The sequence below is a fragment of the Bombus terrestris genome, chromosome 17, assembly GCF_910591885.1.
Source record: "Bombus terrestris chromosome 17, iyBomTerr1.2, whole genome shotgun sequence".
NCBI classification, from domain to species: Eukaryota; Metazoa; Arthropoda; class Insecta; order Hymenoptera; family Apidae; genus Bombus; species Bombus terrestris.
This window is the reverse complement of record NC_063285.1, coordinates 2,322,742-2,336,174: the sequence shown is the minus strand read 5'-3', so window position 1 is coordinate 2,336,174 and position 13,433 is coordinate 2,322,742. Positions and strand designations below refer to the sequence as shown.

The window sequence follows — 13,433 nt, the reverse complement described above, 5'->3', positions numbered from 1 at the left end:
GTTTCTGTGCTATCCTGTTGCGCTTGTAAGTTATTGTACGCCCTGTTTCGTAGCGGCGGAAACAGTTTACGTTGCGGTTGTTTTCTGATTACACAGCCTTTGTAGCTAGCTGGGTGGTTTCGATTGCAGTTGAAGCATTTTACTTCGTTTATTTTTCCTACGTATGGACAGTTTATTGTTAGGTGCGTTTCTGCGCATTTGACACACGCCGGGTTTCTGTTGCAGTAATTTTTTGTGTGTCCATATTGTTGACACCGTATGCATTGCGGTATGTCTTTTTATGTCTTGGTGGCTCCACTGTTACTATTGTGTTTAGAACTTTTTTAATTTCAAATATTTCTTTGTTGTTGTTTTTAGGTTCAAGCTCTATTAGAAATAGCGGTAATGGCTGTTTAGTATCGTATCTGGTTATGTTGTTCATTGATCTTACCTGGTGTCCGATTTTTGCTAGTTCCTCGCATATGTTGTTTGTGTTTGTTTTTGGGTGTAATCCCCTGATTACTGCTTTGTAACTTCTGTCGGCTTTGAGCTGGTAGGTGTGATACCCCGCGTTTTTCTCTTTTAGTGCTTTAGTCACTTTTCTAAATGTTTCTGGGGTGTTGGTCCGAACTTTGACTTGGACTACTTTTAGTTGTTTTATGCTATAATTTTCTTTTCCTACCGTGTTGTTTAGTAGTTCAATGAGGGGGTCTATTATTTGAGCATCTATGTAGATTGGTGGTGGTTTAGCGATGCGGGTTATTGGTTTTTCAACTGGGTCTGTTACTTTCTCTTCTGGCAGTGTGCTGAAGGAGTTTCGAAGATTGATTTCTTGTAGCCATTGTTGCTTATTTGCTACTATAGCTTTTCTACTGCTTGTGCATGGTGTTACTTTTCTTTTTTTGTTGCAAGTTGCCACCTTCCAGCTTTCGTCCTGATGAGTTAGTTCATTGTTGGCTTTATTCTCATAATTGTTTTGTATTGATTCCATATCTATTTCATTTATAATTGAATACTCCTGTTCTTCATTTAGCGATTGTCTTGGGTTTGTTATGCTTGTAGCTCTATTCGTAGAATATGTTTCGCCTTTGCTTGTAATTTTTATTGTTGGTATTTGCATTTTCCACCATTTGGCGATGGGCGTTGACGTTACTATTTTTTTTTCCCACTTTTTTTTTGCGTGGGGAGGAGAAAATGCTATTACGCATGCCCAGTGACCCGCATCACTGGGTTATGTGGGAGTCGGTCGGATGTCGTTGCCATACCCACTAAAAACCCCTCCTCCTACTTCCTCCGCTTAGAGGGCAGACAACCCCGGTAAAACCTGTCGGCAGTCATCAGGGTTGTCCTTTCGTGCCCCGTTGCATCTACTTCTTCGGGCAGTTACTGCTCATGTCGTCCTCTCAGCCAGTTCAGAATACTGGGCTGGTCTCCTTCTGCGGTTTTTCGTTGTTCCAAGTTCTTGCATTCATTGCTCCGCGTAGTTGTTGTTACGCTCGTTCTCCTCCTTGCCTCTTCCCAGGCCCTCGCTGTCACCCTCCTGTGACACATGACGGTCTTGCAGAATTGCCTGAATTTATTCCAGCTCTCGTCCTTGGCGGTCACCGTGGCGATCAGATTGCCCACGTCTATCTTCCCTCCCAGAGCGTTCTCCAGCTCGATCCTTCTGTCCATCCACTTCGGGCACGCGAAGAGGGCGTGCTCTGCATCGTCGTTCGGGTCTCCACAGTCGAGACAGTTGCTGTCGCTGTCCCTGCCAATCCTTTTCCTATAGACCCCGAAGCTCCCATGCCCGGTTAGCAGCTGCATGGTGTGGTGATCGATGTCCATCTTCTTTTTGGTAAATAGCAGCGCACTCGGTATTAGCTTCTTTGCGATATTTTCTTTTTTGTAGTTGTTCCACTCCTTCTGCCAGTCCTCTTGGGCCTTCTTGCGAATCGCCCCCAGTTCCTCCTTCAGCTTGGAGCCGTCATCCGTGCCAATCCTGGACCCATGGATCTTGTTCCTCTCGTAGGTCTCTCCGAGCATCTTTATCTTTATGTAAATCGGGAGATTCCCGGTCAACACGCAAAGTGCCGCGTGGGAGACGGTACGGTATGCCGTCGTTGTTATGCACAGGGCCGTTCGTTGTGCTCGTTTCAGCTTTTTCCTGTTCTTATCGGTATTCGCTGCTTTAGCCCACACCGGTGCTCCGTAAGTTACGATGGACTCCCACACATTGTAGTAGAGCCTACGAGCCAAGCTGGGCGGCCCGTTGATGTTGGGTAGAATTCCCCTAAGGGCTCCTATTAACTTGTCGGCTCTGGTACACACCATCTCGATATGCGCACCGAACCTCCGACTGGAGTCGATGACGACTCCGAGATACCTGATGCGATCGACCGTTTCGATGTCCGAGGAGCCCAACCTGAGTTTCACCACTCTCGGCACTCGCAAGCTTGTGATGAGCATGACCTCCGTCTTTTCCCTCGCCAGGGTGAGCCCGACACTCGTGCACCAATCGTTGGCGATCCTTAGCATCGTGTTGACCTTGACTGAGGCATCTTCGTTCCTCCCGACGGAACATGTGATGGCCAGATCATCCGCGAAGGCGGTTGCTCTGACCATTGGCATGTTGTCGAGTCTCTCGAGCAACCGGTCGTATACCAAGTTCCACAGGAATGGTCCGAGGATGGATCCCTGCGGAACTCCCGCCGCCACCTCGTGCTCCACCGTGCCTTGCTGGTTGCTCACGATGATCCTCCTTCTGGATAGGTAACTGCCGATTAGCCTTTTGACCTTCCATGGCAGCGTCCTCTTGTCACATTCCTCGTATATGCTCTTCCAGCTGAGCGAATTGAAGGCATTGCTAATATCCAGGGTGATCATCACGCATATTACCTTCTTCTGTTTGCAGATGTTGGCAAACTTCATCACCTGCGTGATGGCATCTACCGTACTCCTCTTCTTTCTGAAGCCATATTGCCTCCGATGGAATGGGTCCATCCCGATGCATCTCTCGATGATCTTCTTAAAGCATTTTTCCCAGATCTTTCTCATGGTTGGGAGTATGCTTATCGGCCGGTACGCGTTGGGGAAACTGGGATCCTTTCCCGGTTTCCTTAGCAGTATTACTCTGGCCGTCTTCCAGCAGTCTGGGATCCTTCCTGATTCGGTGATGCCGTTGAACGCCCTTGTCACGAGCTCGCTCCTGCGACTCGCTACCAGCTTCGCGATCTCGCCCGGCACGCCATCGACTCCTGCAGACTTCTTGGTGTTCATTCGTCCGGCGGCATCGACGACATCGCCTTCGCCGATGGCGACGCTGAGGCTAATATCTCCTTCTTCTTCGGTCTCTGCCTCTTCGCGGCCCTCATAATGGGGGGGGGGGTCCGTGTCCCAAGGTGAATAGCCTCTGTAGGACTGCCTTCACCATGTCGATCGGCATGTCGTTTGTTGGTCCCTTGCTTTTACATTTCTTCATGACCGTGCGATAGGGTTTGCCCCAAGGGTCGCTCTCCAGTATCTTGCAGTATTCTGCCCAAGCTGTTTTTTTGCTACAGGCGATCTTCTTTTTTAACTGCCTACGGATCTCCTTGTAGGCGTTGACGAGGGGCTCGGTGTTGCCGGCATTCTTCTTTCTTTCTCTCGTCACCTTCCTGAGCGCTTTTTGCGCCTGCGCTCTCAGTTCCGCGATCATCGTGTTCCACCAGTAGTTCGCGTACTTGCGGCTCGCCGCACCGTTCGACTTCCTTAGCATCCCTTCGCACGTACCTTCGATGCTCTTTTGCAAGGGCTCGGCCCCATCCTCTCCGATAGCCGCGTTGAGGTCCTCCTTCTTCAGTGTGTCGTCGAATCTGCTCAGGAACTCCTCCGGCGACATGTCCTTGGTCACGTACCTGTAGAACTTCGATACGGTTCGGGACTTCCTCGTCTTAAACCTGTGGAGCACGTACAGATGGTCCGAGGCCGAGTATTTGTGCAAGACCGCGCTTCCGGCGTGTATCTCGCTGACCTTGTTGGATACGCTTATTATGTCGGGGAAGTTCGTGTTCCCGTTCATGAAGAAGGTGTACTTTTCCTTGAGCCTCAATGGAAACACCCGGTGGCCGCTTAGTGCCTCCATTAAGACTCTCCCTCTCTTGTCTGTGGTCGATCCTCCCCAACAGGTTGACTTTGCGTTGAAGTCTCCGGCCACAACGACCTTGTCGTGTCTTCTAGCAACGCTCTTCGTCATAGCAGACAGCGTGTCTATGTATTTGCAGTATGCTCGCTTATTTATGTTGGGCGAACAGTATCCGCTGAAGCAGAAGACGTCGCCGACGCGGACGCCCACTATCCCGTCGCTCTTGACCTCCGTTGTTTCATCAGGCAGCTTGCCATTGAGGTGTGTGACCCATATCGAGGCGTCTCCTTTGGTGTCATTAAACCAGTGCGGTAGCTGCCTCTTCGGCTCGGAAATTATTATTATATCCGGCCTAAGTTCGATCGCGCATTGGTGCATCATGTCCTGCGCCAGCTTGCATCTGTTGAGGTTTATCTGCAGTATCCTCATTCACTCGCTTTCAACCGCCTTCTATATTCTGGACAAGCCAGGGATCCGGTTACGTGGTCAAATTTCACTCCTTTCTCCTTGCTGCAGATGGAGCAGCAGGGTGCGTTGACGCAGGCAGCTATCGTGTGGTCTTTGGCTCCGCACTTCCTGCAAATCTCCTTTCCAGGGCTTATCGCCGTGCACTTGTTCGCGATATGCCCGAACATGTGACATCTGAAGCACTTTACCACATTGGGTAGTGCCTTTATCGAGGCTATCGTCAAGCCGGTTCTGATCTTCCGGCTCGTCCCCTCTTTGGCCAGATAGGCTTTCGGCATCGTCACTATTGCCGATTGGGTGCCACACGGCGCCATTTTTAGGGTCTTTACTTCGACCTCAGTGATGTCGCTTACGCCCAGTTGCACTACTATCTCCCTGGATAGTTCTTCCTTGCCTACGAGCGGGTCTATATCCCTGATCTCTATGGAGGTCTTGTCGCGCATTGGTAGCGCTCTCACCTTGCCTCTTAGCGCCGTGTTCATATCCGCCGCGGTCTTTTTGGCGTTGCTACCTGCTTTCAGCTCGATCAGGATGTCACCTGTTCTGGTCCTCCTAATCCCACAGCTCTCTTTTAGGGTCTTCCTTGCCCCTATCAAGTCTTTGTAGACCTGGATCCACTCCTTGTCCTGCCCTACTTTGACGAGGATGGCTTCGGGTCTGTTACGTATCCTCTTCGGTCCCTCCGGCCTCTTTGGCTTGTCCAATGCCGCTCTTCCTGCGTTCGCCTTCCTGACCACCGTCGGGGTGTCCGTTCCTTTTCCTCTCCTTCTGCGGATAGGGATCCAGTCTTCCTTTACATCGCTGTCCGTGCATTCCGTAGTCGCTTTTGCCGAGCTGTTGCCGGCACAGGCTCCTGCGTAGGAGGCCTCCAATGTCGTTGGTCTCTTCCTCTTGGTGTCGCCCTTCCCCTCGACGGGCGATATCTCCTTCCTTTTTCCTTCCTTCTCCTCACTCCTCCCCGGAGGGGTGGTCATCCTGGTGGCCGTGACTGTCCTCGCGTTCCTCTTGAGCCTCATCTCGTCCAACATCGAGTGGAGCTTGATCGCTTTTTTACTGATGGCGTCCCTCCTTTTCTTGATGTCGGTATCCTTTTTGCTCATGAGGTAGAGTCTGCTACCTATGTATTGGATTTCGCGGAAGACTTCTGTGATGATTTCCGTCATCGCCTTCCATTCGCTCATCTTAATGACGATACTGTCCTCGGCGTTGCCTTCGGTCTCGGCCGTTGCTCTGTTCGCCATGGCCTTCCTCCTGAGACATTCCCTTGGTGCCGCCGCTTCGCTGCCGCTGTCCGACATTTCCGCCGGTGTGTCTAGCTCCGAGGTGCTGGCCGCTTCGTCCCTCGTTGCCCTCGGCTGGCTCCTGGCCAGGCTTCTCGTTTTCTTGCACGCGCTCCCCTCCACTGGGGACTTTCTCATATATCTGGTGATCTTGTCACCTTTGAAGATTTTTTCCTTGGCGATTCGGGTCGCCTTTTCGGGGGGTGGTGTCTTATCCTTGAGTGCCTGCATTGGCATCTCGACATCCTCGATGATTCCCGCGATGTCTTCATCAAATTCGAGGTATCTTCTAGTGCTTTTCTTGCACGTCTTTTCCTCTGTGACAACTGCGGGTGTTTCTTGGTCCCCGGTCGTGTTTACCGAACGAGGGGAGGCCCTGGGATCGACCTTCCCCTCGCCGTTCGTCCAGTCGTTGGGTGACCGTCGGGTCGAGCCTGGAACGCTATTCGAATCCCCGACGGGGCCTGGAAGCTCCGAAACCCCCTGAGCCGTAAGTTTACTTGACTTACAGTACTTGTCCATTATTGTGTTTGTGTCTTAATATACATATATATATATGTATGTATATATATATATGTATATCTCATATATATATATGTATGTTTGAGATGGATGTCCTTCGACTTAGCCGGTCGTCGTATAATCCCACTGTATACTTCCGCGTGTATGCGATTCGTGTCTGTTCGACGCGGGGAGTTTCGACTGGCCCTCCACGGTGGCGCTCTCCACCACTCCTTGGTTACCCAGGTAGCCCGCACGGTGGCGCTTCGGTCGCGCGACCCAAGATGGCCCCCGCTCTGCCCCTAACCTCACTTTTCACACACAGCACTTTCAATCGTTTCTCTCGCTTTTATACCAGCGAGCTCACCTATTTCTTGTGTTCCCACTCATTCCGGAGCACTAGAAACTTCACTTTCGTGCACTTTCCGCCCGAATTCTTTAATATACCCAGATATTTCGGTTATGCCTACGGAGCGACGTGCACGTGTCCGTTCTGCTTGCCGCCATCCCCAAAGTGTGTTTCTTTTCCCACTTGCCGCACTTTCACTGAAGCACTGTTTCGCATGTCCGTTTATCTCGGCTGCTTGGGCAGGACTGTTGACCGAGTAAACTTGTCTCAAAACTTTAAACGCGTTTTTCGCAAAATTACTTTTTTCAAGTTGACGTGCACGATATCTCAAGTTCCAATAAATCGATTTATTTGAGATTTGGTGCGAATATTCTTTATATATTTTTCTATCGCCTCAACCATGGTCGGATTAAAATTTTTAATTTTACTATTTTAAAAAAATTCGGAATTGCCAAAAAACATGCCAAAAAGGAAAATTATTTTCAAACGGCCGCCATTTTGTGAAAAAATAATTTGTTGACTCTTCCAAGGTTCATACTATAGTCGAATCTATTCTAATTAAGAATCCGTTCAGCTTTTTTGTTTCAGACGACCAGAAGGGTCGATATCATGCACGCCAGGACACCCTTTCTTTGGACCTCCACTTTGCCAGCTCATAACTTTGTGAATTTTTAGTCTTTTTCGGTTAATTTTTTATGTAATCTTAAAATATCAAGATACAAATCATAAAAAAATGGATAGTAAAAATATTTTTTGTTTCGTTTGTACAGAGCTTCAAAAATCGCTCGAAATTCATACCTCTAGACTAAAATACCCCCTTAAAAGGAAAACAATGATCTGACCCGAATCTCTAATCTTCGCATTCTCTTAACTCGCATGTTACATTTTGATCAGTTATATCAAAGCGATCTTCCTCGTTTGTTAGTAATATTTGTTTTGTTGGCAGATAGAAGAAGATATCATAGTAATAAAAAATATTAACTGGGATATAACAAATTGAAATAGCGAAACACAGACGTCGGTCAAGAAGTGTGTGATGTGAAATATTTTCCGGATATATCTGTGGCATACTTCGGATACATTTTACAAATACAAACATTTGTTCTTACATCAAATAAGGATAAAGTATTGATATATGCATCACAAGTTAAACTTTGAGATAAATAATTTTGTAAGCATTTCCCGTAACCATGAAATTGTATGATACAAGCTTTTTAACACTTAGGCAACCGAATAGGGAGACCTCCCTTTTTGGCTTTAGCAACGTGTTTTATTTTTTCGCTGTTATTATCAGTTATTGTTTACCTGGAATTGTTCCCAATTAATTGCGCCACTTTTTCTGCTTTTATAATGTACAGTATATAACAAAATACGCCAATTTAGTGGTGTTAAAATTAATTAAAAAGTTACACTATCCGTTATGACTAAATAGAGTTATGATCGAACGATACTACATTGTAGAAAAATATTAAAATGCATTATGAATTTTTAATTTCACGTTCAAGTTGTGTTATTTATCTTTAATCGTCTTGAACGTTCTTAATATTACCTATATTTTTTTATACTTTTAAACACGATGTATTGCATAAACAATATGTGAAATCGTTAAATAAAATCATTACCACAAAATATAATTAATTACTTAAATAATTTTTAGACCTTTTTGTTACTTATGTACTGAATATTGGTCCTCGATACTTGGAAAAATGCGCGGTGGAAACGTATAATTCATTGTGACGCGCGCCGGTTGGCTAAGTGTTAAAAGATTTATATTCGAAATATAATGTAATAGTTTGAAACATCCTCTATATCTCCGCGAATATAGAAACAATTACGAAATTGTGCTTCCTTTTCTAAATTCTATTACAGTAGAGCCTTCTTTATCTGAACATCCGTTATCCGAATACAGTACTATTCGAACGTTCTGCTATTCCAACATGATACTTCTCAGTAATAGGTGTCCTTTTCTGTTTCAGGCATGTACATATTGTATTGGTGTTCGTATACAATGTATTCTTTCCTTAATTCAATTTAGTGACTGCTAATTGTAAGAATTTGATACAGAACTTGTTGCGACCTATCAATTAGACGGCGATGAGTCAGGCGCAACTGTTATCTTGAGGTTGCGCCCCTTGAACAATATTACCGCTCAAGGTGGATGTAGACTAATGATGCAAAGTAGTTGGTTTATTTGCACTGTTTGGTATACGTTGCAATAGTCGGAATTCGCGTCAGATCTCTACTGTTTGAGAAAAATCGAAAAGAGTACTCCAAAATTAGGGTCAAAGTTGGTCCCATCAGCTTTACTTAATATTTATAGATATCTGCAAATTGATATTGCCAAACTATTCTATATCAATGTATTAGTTGAAGTCCACGGAATTCATTGAACCCAACAGGAATCGTATAGCTTTTGTAATTTTGCTATAAATTAACAGTGCTGAACAGTCTAATCTGGCGCTGCGCAGCCGTACGAAGCAGACCGTGCAGTCGGGCGCCACATCATAGAGAAAACCCTGAATATCGGCGCCGGCGTCAACGTGTTAACTTGCCTTGTTTGTGTTATGTGCGTGCCAGTCAATTGGATATTTGGTGGTTTCTGTTTTCTTAGTGTAAATGTAATATGGTGGCATTTATTGGGGTTTGCTTTTATTTGTTTATCTTGTAGCCACTTTTCTATTTTTGTGATGTGCTCTTGTAGTAATGTAGCTACTGTTGCTGGATTAGTATGCCTGACTAGCACAGCCGTGTTGTCCGCGAATGTCTGTATTTTGCTGTTGGTAGTTGTTGGTATGCCGGCCGTGTATAGTGTGTATAATATTGGGCCTAAGACGCTTCCTTGCGGTACCCCTGCCTTCAGGCAGCGTCTTTTACTTCAGAATATACATCCTTTATTTTTACTATAAAGGTTCTGTTGCTTGGGTATGATTTGAGTAAGTGGTGGATTTATTCCGGGAAGTGTTTTTTGATTGTTTGTAAGAGGCTTTCATGGTTCACTTTGTCAAATGCTTTCGCAATGCCCATGAAGGAGCCTGTACAGTATTGTTTCCTTTCTATTGCTGGTAAAATTTCGTTGACGAGCCTGTGCCTTTTGCTCTATCGTGGAGTGTTTTTTTCTGAATCCAAATTGGTAATCTGGTATTAATTTTTCTTGTTCTATTGTTGGTTATATTATTTTCTCTACTATTTTGGAAAACACTGGAAGTAGTGATATTGCTCTGTAAGATACAGTTTGGTGTGGGTTTTTGCCTGGTTTAACTAACATTATGATCTGTGCTACCTTCCATAGATTAGGAAAGTATTGAATTCTTAAAATTGCATTGAACATTATTATGATTAAACGTATTGCTTTTGGGGGAAGGTTTTTCAAGATTTTACCATAGATTGGGTCGACTCCTGGTGCTTTATTGTTTTTTGTTTTCTTCATTATGATTCTCATTTCTTGAACTGTTGTATTAGGTATGGTACGGTGCTTGTCAGTTGAGCTACTAGTATTTTGCGCATCTTCGTCTCAATGATATTTGGTTTTACTGTTGTTAATATTATATAGAGTAAATGTGTTACAAAGGTGGTTGAACAATCCTGTAGCTTGCTCTTCGTTGCTTCAGGCCCATATGTTATCTGCTTTTCTAATTGCTGGGATTATTTTTATTGGCTTCTTTATTTTGTTCGTGGCTTTCCACTGAGAGTGTTTCTATGAATTTTGAGAATTCGTTACTATTATGATCTTTTATTTTACTTTTTATTTCCTTTGCAAGTTTGTATAGATGTTTTTTGTTTTCACATGTTCTATGTTTTTGCCATTTTACTTTCGCTTTCCTTTTTTCTCTGATTTTGTCAAGGATGTTTGGTTTCTTTTGGTTTATAAGTAATAGTTGCCCCTGCTGCTTCTTGCATAATTTCTGTCAATGTTGTTACTGCCTGTTCGATGCGTTCAGGTGTTTTCAATGGAATATTGCAGTTGATTTCGCTCTTGATTAGTTCTTTATGTTTGCCATTTGATGCTTCTATTGCAAAGCGACTCTGATTTGTTATAAAGTATTAGTTTGCTTGCGTATTCTATTATTAACGGTGTATGATGGGAGCTAAGCTCCAGACTGGGTGTTACTTTTAATTTGTTTGCGTTTACTCCTTTTATACCTGCAAAATTAAGCAAGTCAGGAATTTTGTTTAGATCCGTCTGCCAGTGTGTTGGTCTTCCTGTGGATAATATGTTGAGATCACTAGTTCTAGTAAATGTTTCTAGTGTTCTACTTCGAGGTGTGTTAATTCTTGAGCCCTATAGCGTGTGCTTTGTATGTGTGTGAAGTCTTCCGCTGCGATGTAATTACTTATGTTGAAAGAATTACGTGACTTAGCAGTCAAAAAGATATTGATATTCAATATTTAGAGAAGCTATCGATTAATCTTAATTTGTATTTGAAATAAATGAAATTTCACACGAGAATAATGATTGTTATAGTATCAGAAAATTCCATTATCCGAAGAGTATATCTGCTTATAAATTCGCATAAAGAAGACTCTACTGTACTTGCATCAGTTCTGTACAATATTGTAAAGTGGGAAAATATTTTTATTTATAGTAATCCATTCTTCGTTTTCATAATAATTTCTATAAGACTTAATTTTTAACTTAACTTACATTCGATTGCACTTTAAAGCATTAAACATTGTTCCAAATTCTGTGGGATCCTTGCATCGATCACAAGTACATTCAAAAAATTTTGTTTTAAGAAGATGGTGTCTTCTGTTTGCAGTACCCCACAATGGATCCGTATAACATATAGAAATGTGGTCTTCTAAAATATTTCATACAAATTCATACAGTTGCATTTATCTAGAAGATTTAGGCTAAGAACAGACAATTTATTCGACACGATTTTTGACGAATTGGTCACATCGCCTTATACTCGATAGCTGAATTGCTTACAGAAACAGGCACATAATTTCTTAATCTCGCGCGAAAATTTTTAATTCTACCATCGTAAGTGATCCTTTACACCGTTGATTTATTTTCACCTATGAGAGGTACAAGTACACACAAGAAACAGTCCCTTAGCATAAATGTATGTATATACATACACGAACAGGTCATACAGCTGGAACCACTTCGATCACTACATCTTCACTATTTTAGTGAAAAGTATTTCAGATAAAAGTTGAATGGTTGCAAAGAGGACAGAATTTGACGCGATTAGTGTCTTTGTAGGAGAATGCGAAAATACATATGAAGGTCAGATCTATCTTTTTAAATAAAATCATATACTTTTTATTATGTTAGTCGATCCAACTCATAATCCTATATAGAAAAGAATTAACCTATTCATATAAAAATACATTAGTTTATAAGTGGCATAACTGTAGCCACTGCGATACCTCTAAAAATAGTAACTTGAATTCGAGCAGTTCACAAAAAACAAAACTTGACCTTCTGTGCATCTTTGAAACCAACTTATATCTGAAAAATTTGTCACTAAAATCATGACATGCACAGTGATCGAAGTGGTTCCGGTTACCTTCATCCCGTATATTGAATATTCTCAGTAGATGACCATATTAGGTATTCATAGGAAATTTTAAAGTGTAAAATTACATAAAGTGCGTATAATGTGATAAAAGAATTTTCTACCGAGGTTCCTCCCTATCTATATTCTCAAAAAGATGAATTTGCATAAAAATACTCAATCCAATTATTAGCAAATTTCTATTGTAACATATAATGATGTCCACATAGTTGATGATTCGTTTATGTTTTGAAGAATGGCTGTAACAAAAGCTAATATTTTAAATTACTTGTTGTCTTACTTACAAAGAGGGGAAGAGAGAAGCATGGATATTTACATAAATATTGGAAAATTATTTTGTTGTAATTTTTTTCAATCGACATTGTAATATTTTCAATCTATTTTGATTTGCAATTGAAATCTATTTTGTAATAGTACTGTGACTAATTTCTATAAAATTGATTTGGTATTCTCAACGTCTTTTTGTCGACTTTCGTCGACTAACCTATGTGTACAGTTAAGAAACAGTTAAAGGAGCCTATTACTTCTTTAAAAATTGCTTTGCGTGTTCTTAGTCATAATAATGCTTCTATATGTATATATACAGATCATTTATGTGATATCAAATTATTTGTAAATATGAAAACGGCAAAAAAGGTTAATATATAGAAATACTAGATAAATGATAAACAATTTAACTTTACACTACAAAATGTTTATGTAGACGTCAGTCGTTTTGCCTTAGCATTCACATTTGTCCGAATGACAGACAAAACGTTCAATAACACATTACTTGTTAAGTAGAGCCAAAATGTTCAACACACATATGTACACATGTAATATAGAGTATTCTATTCACTCATCGTAAAACATTGCCAGCATATTCCATAATTAAGAATAAAAGAATGATATAAACATAGGCTTATAAACTTTTTATTAAAAAGTTGTAATGATGATGCGAAATTAGCGAAATTTTCGTTTAAATATAACAGGCAACGAGTATCAACAATGTCGCACCTCAACAACGTCGAGTAATTCTTTGGTTCAACCAGATTTTTAATTGTGATTTTTAATTGTAAACGAAGAAATTTATGTAACATGATTTAATGCACGTCAGGAATCAATATAAAGAAATCAATGAGAAGTTTGTAATATAACGAGGTTACTTTTTTTGCATTTCGACTGGAACAAATAAAATTGATATAAATATCGTCAATCTATACCTTTTATCGAGCGAAAAATTAGTC

The 13,433-nt window shown here is 42.2% G+C and overlaps 1 protein-coding gene across 1 annotated transcript in view; it reads right to left on the bottom strand.

The window, feature by feature from the left end:
• LOC125386768 overlaps window positions 1-13,433 on the bottom strand; it is a 60,323-nt gene that overhangs the window by 17,391 nt on the left and 29,499 nt on the right. Inside the window, exon 7 of the mRNA XM_048413896.1 lies at window positions 11,325-11,481. Within this exon, the coding sequence (XP_048269853.1) occupies window positions 11,325-11,481 (157 nt within the window). The remainder of the gene's footprint in view (window positions 1-11,324; window positions 11,482-13,433) is intronic.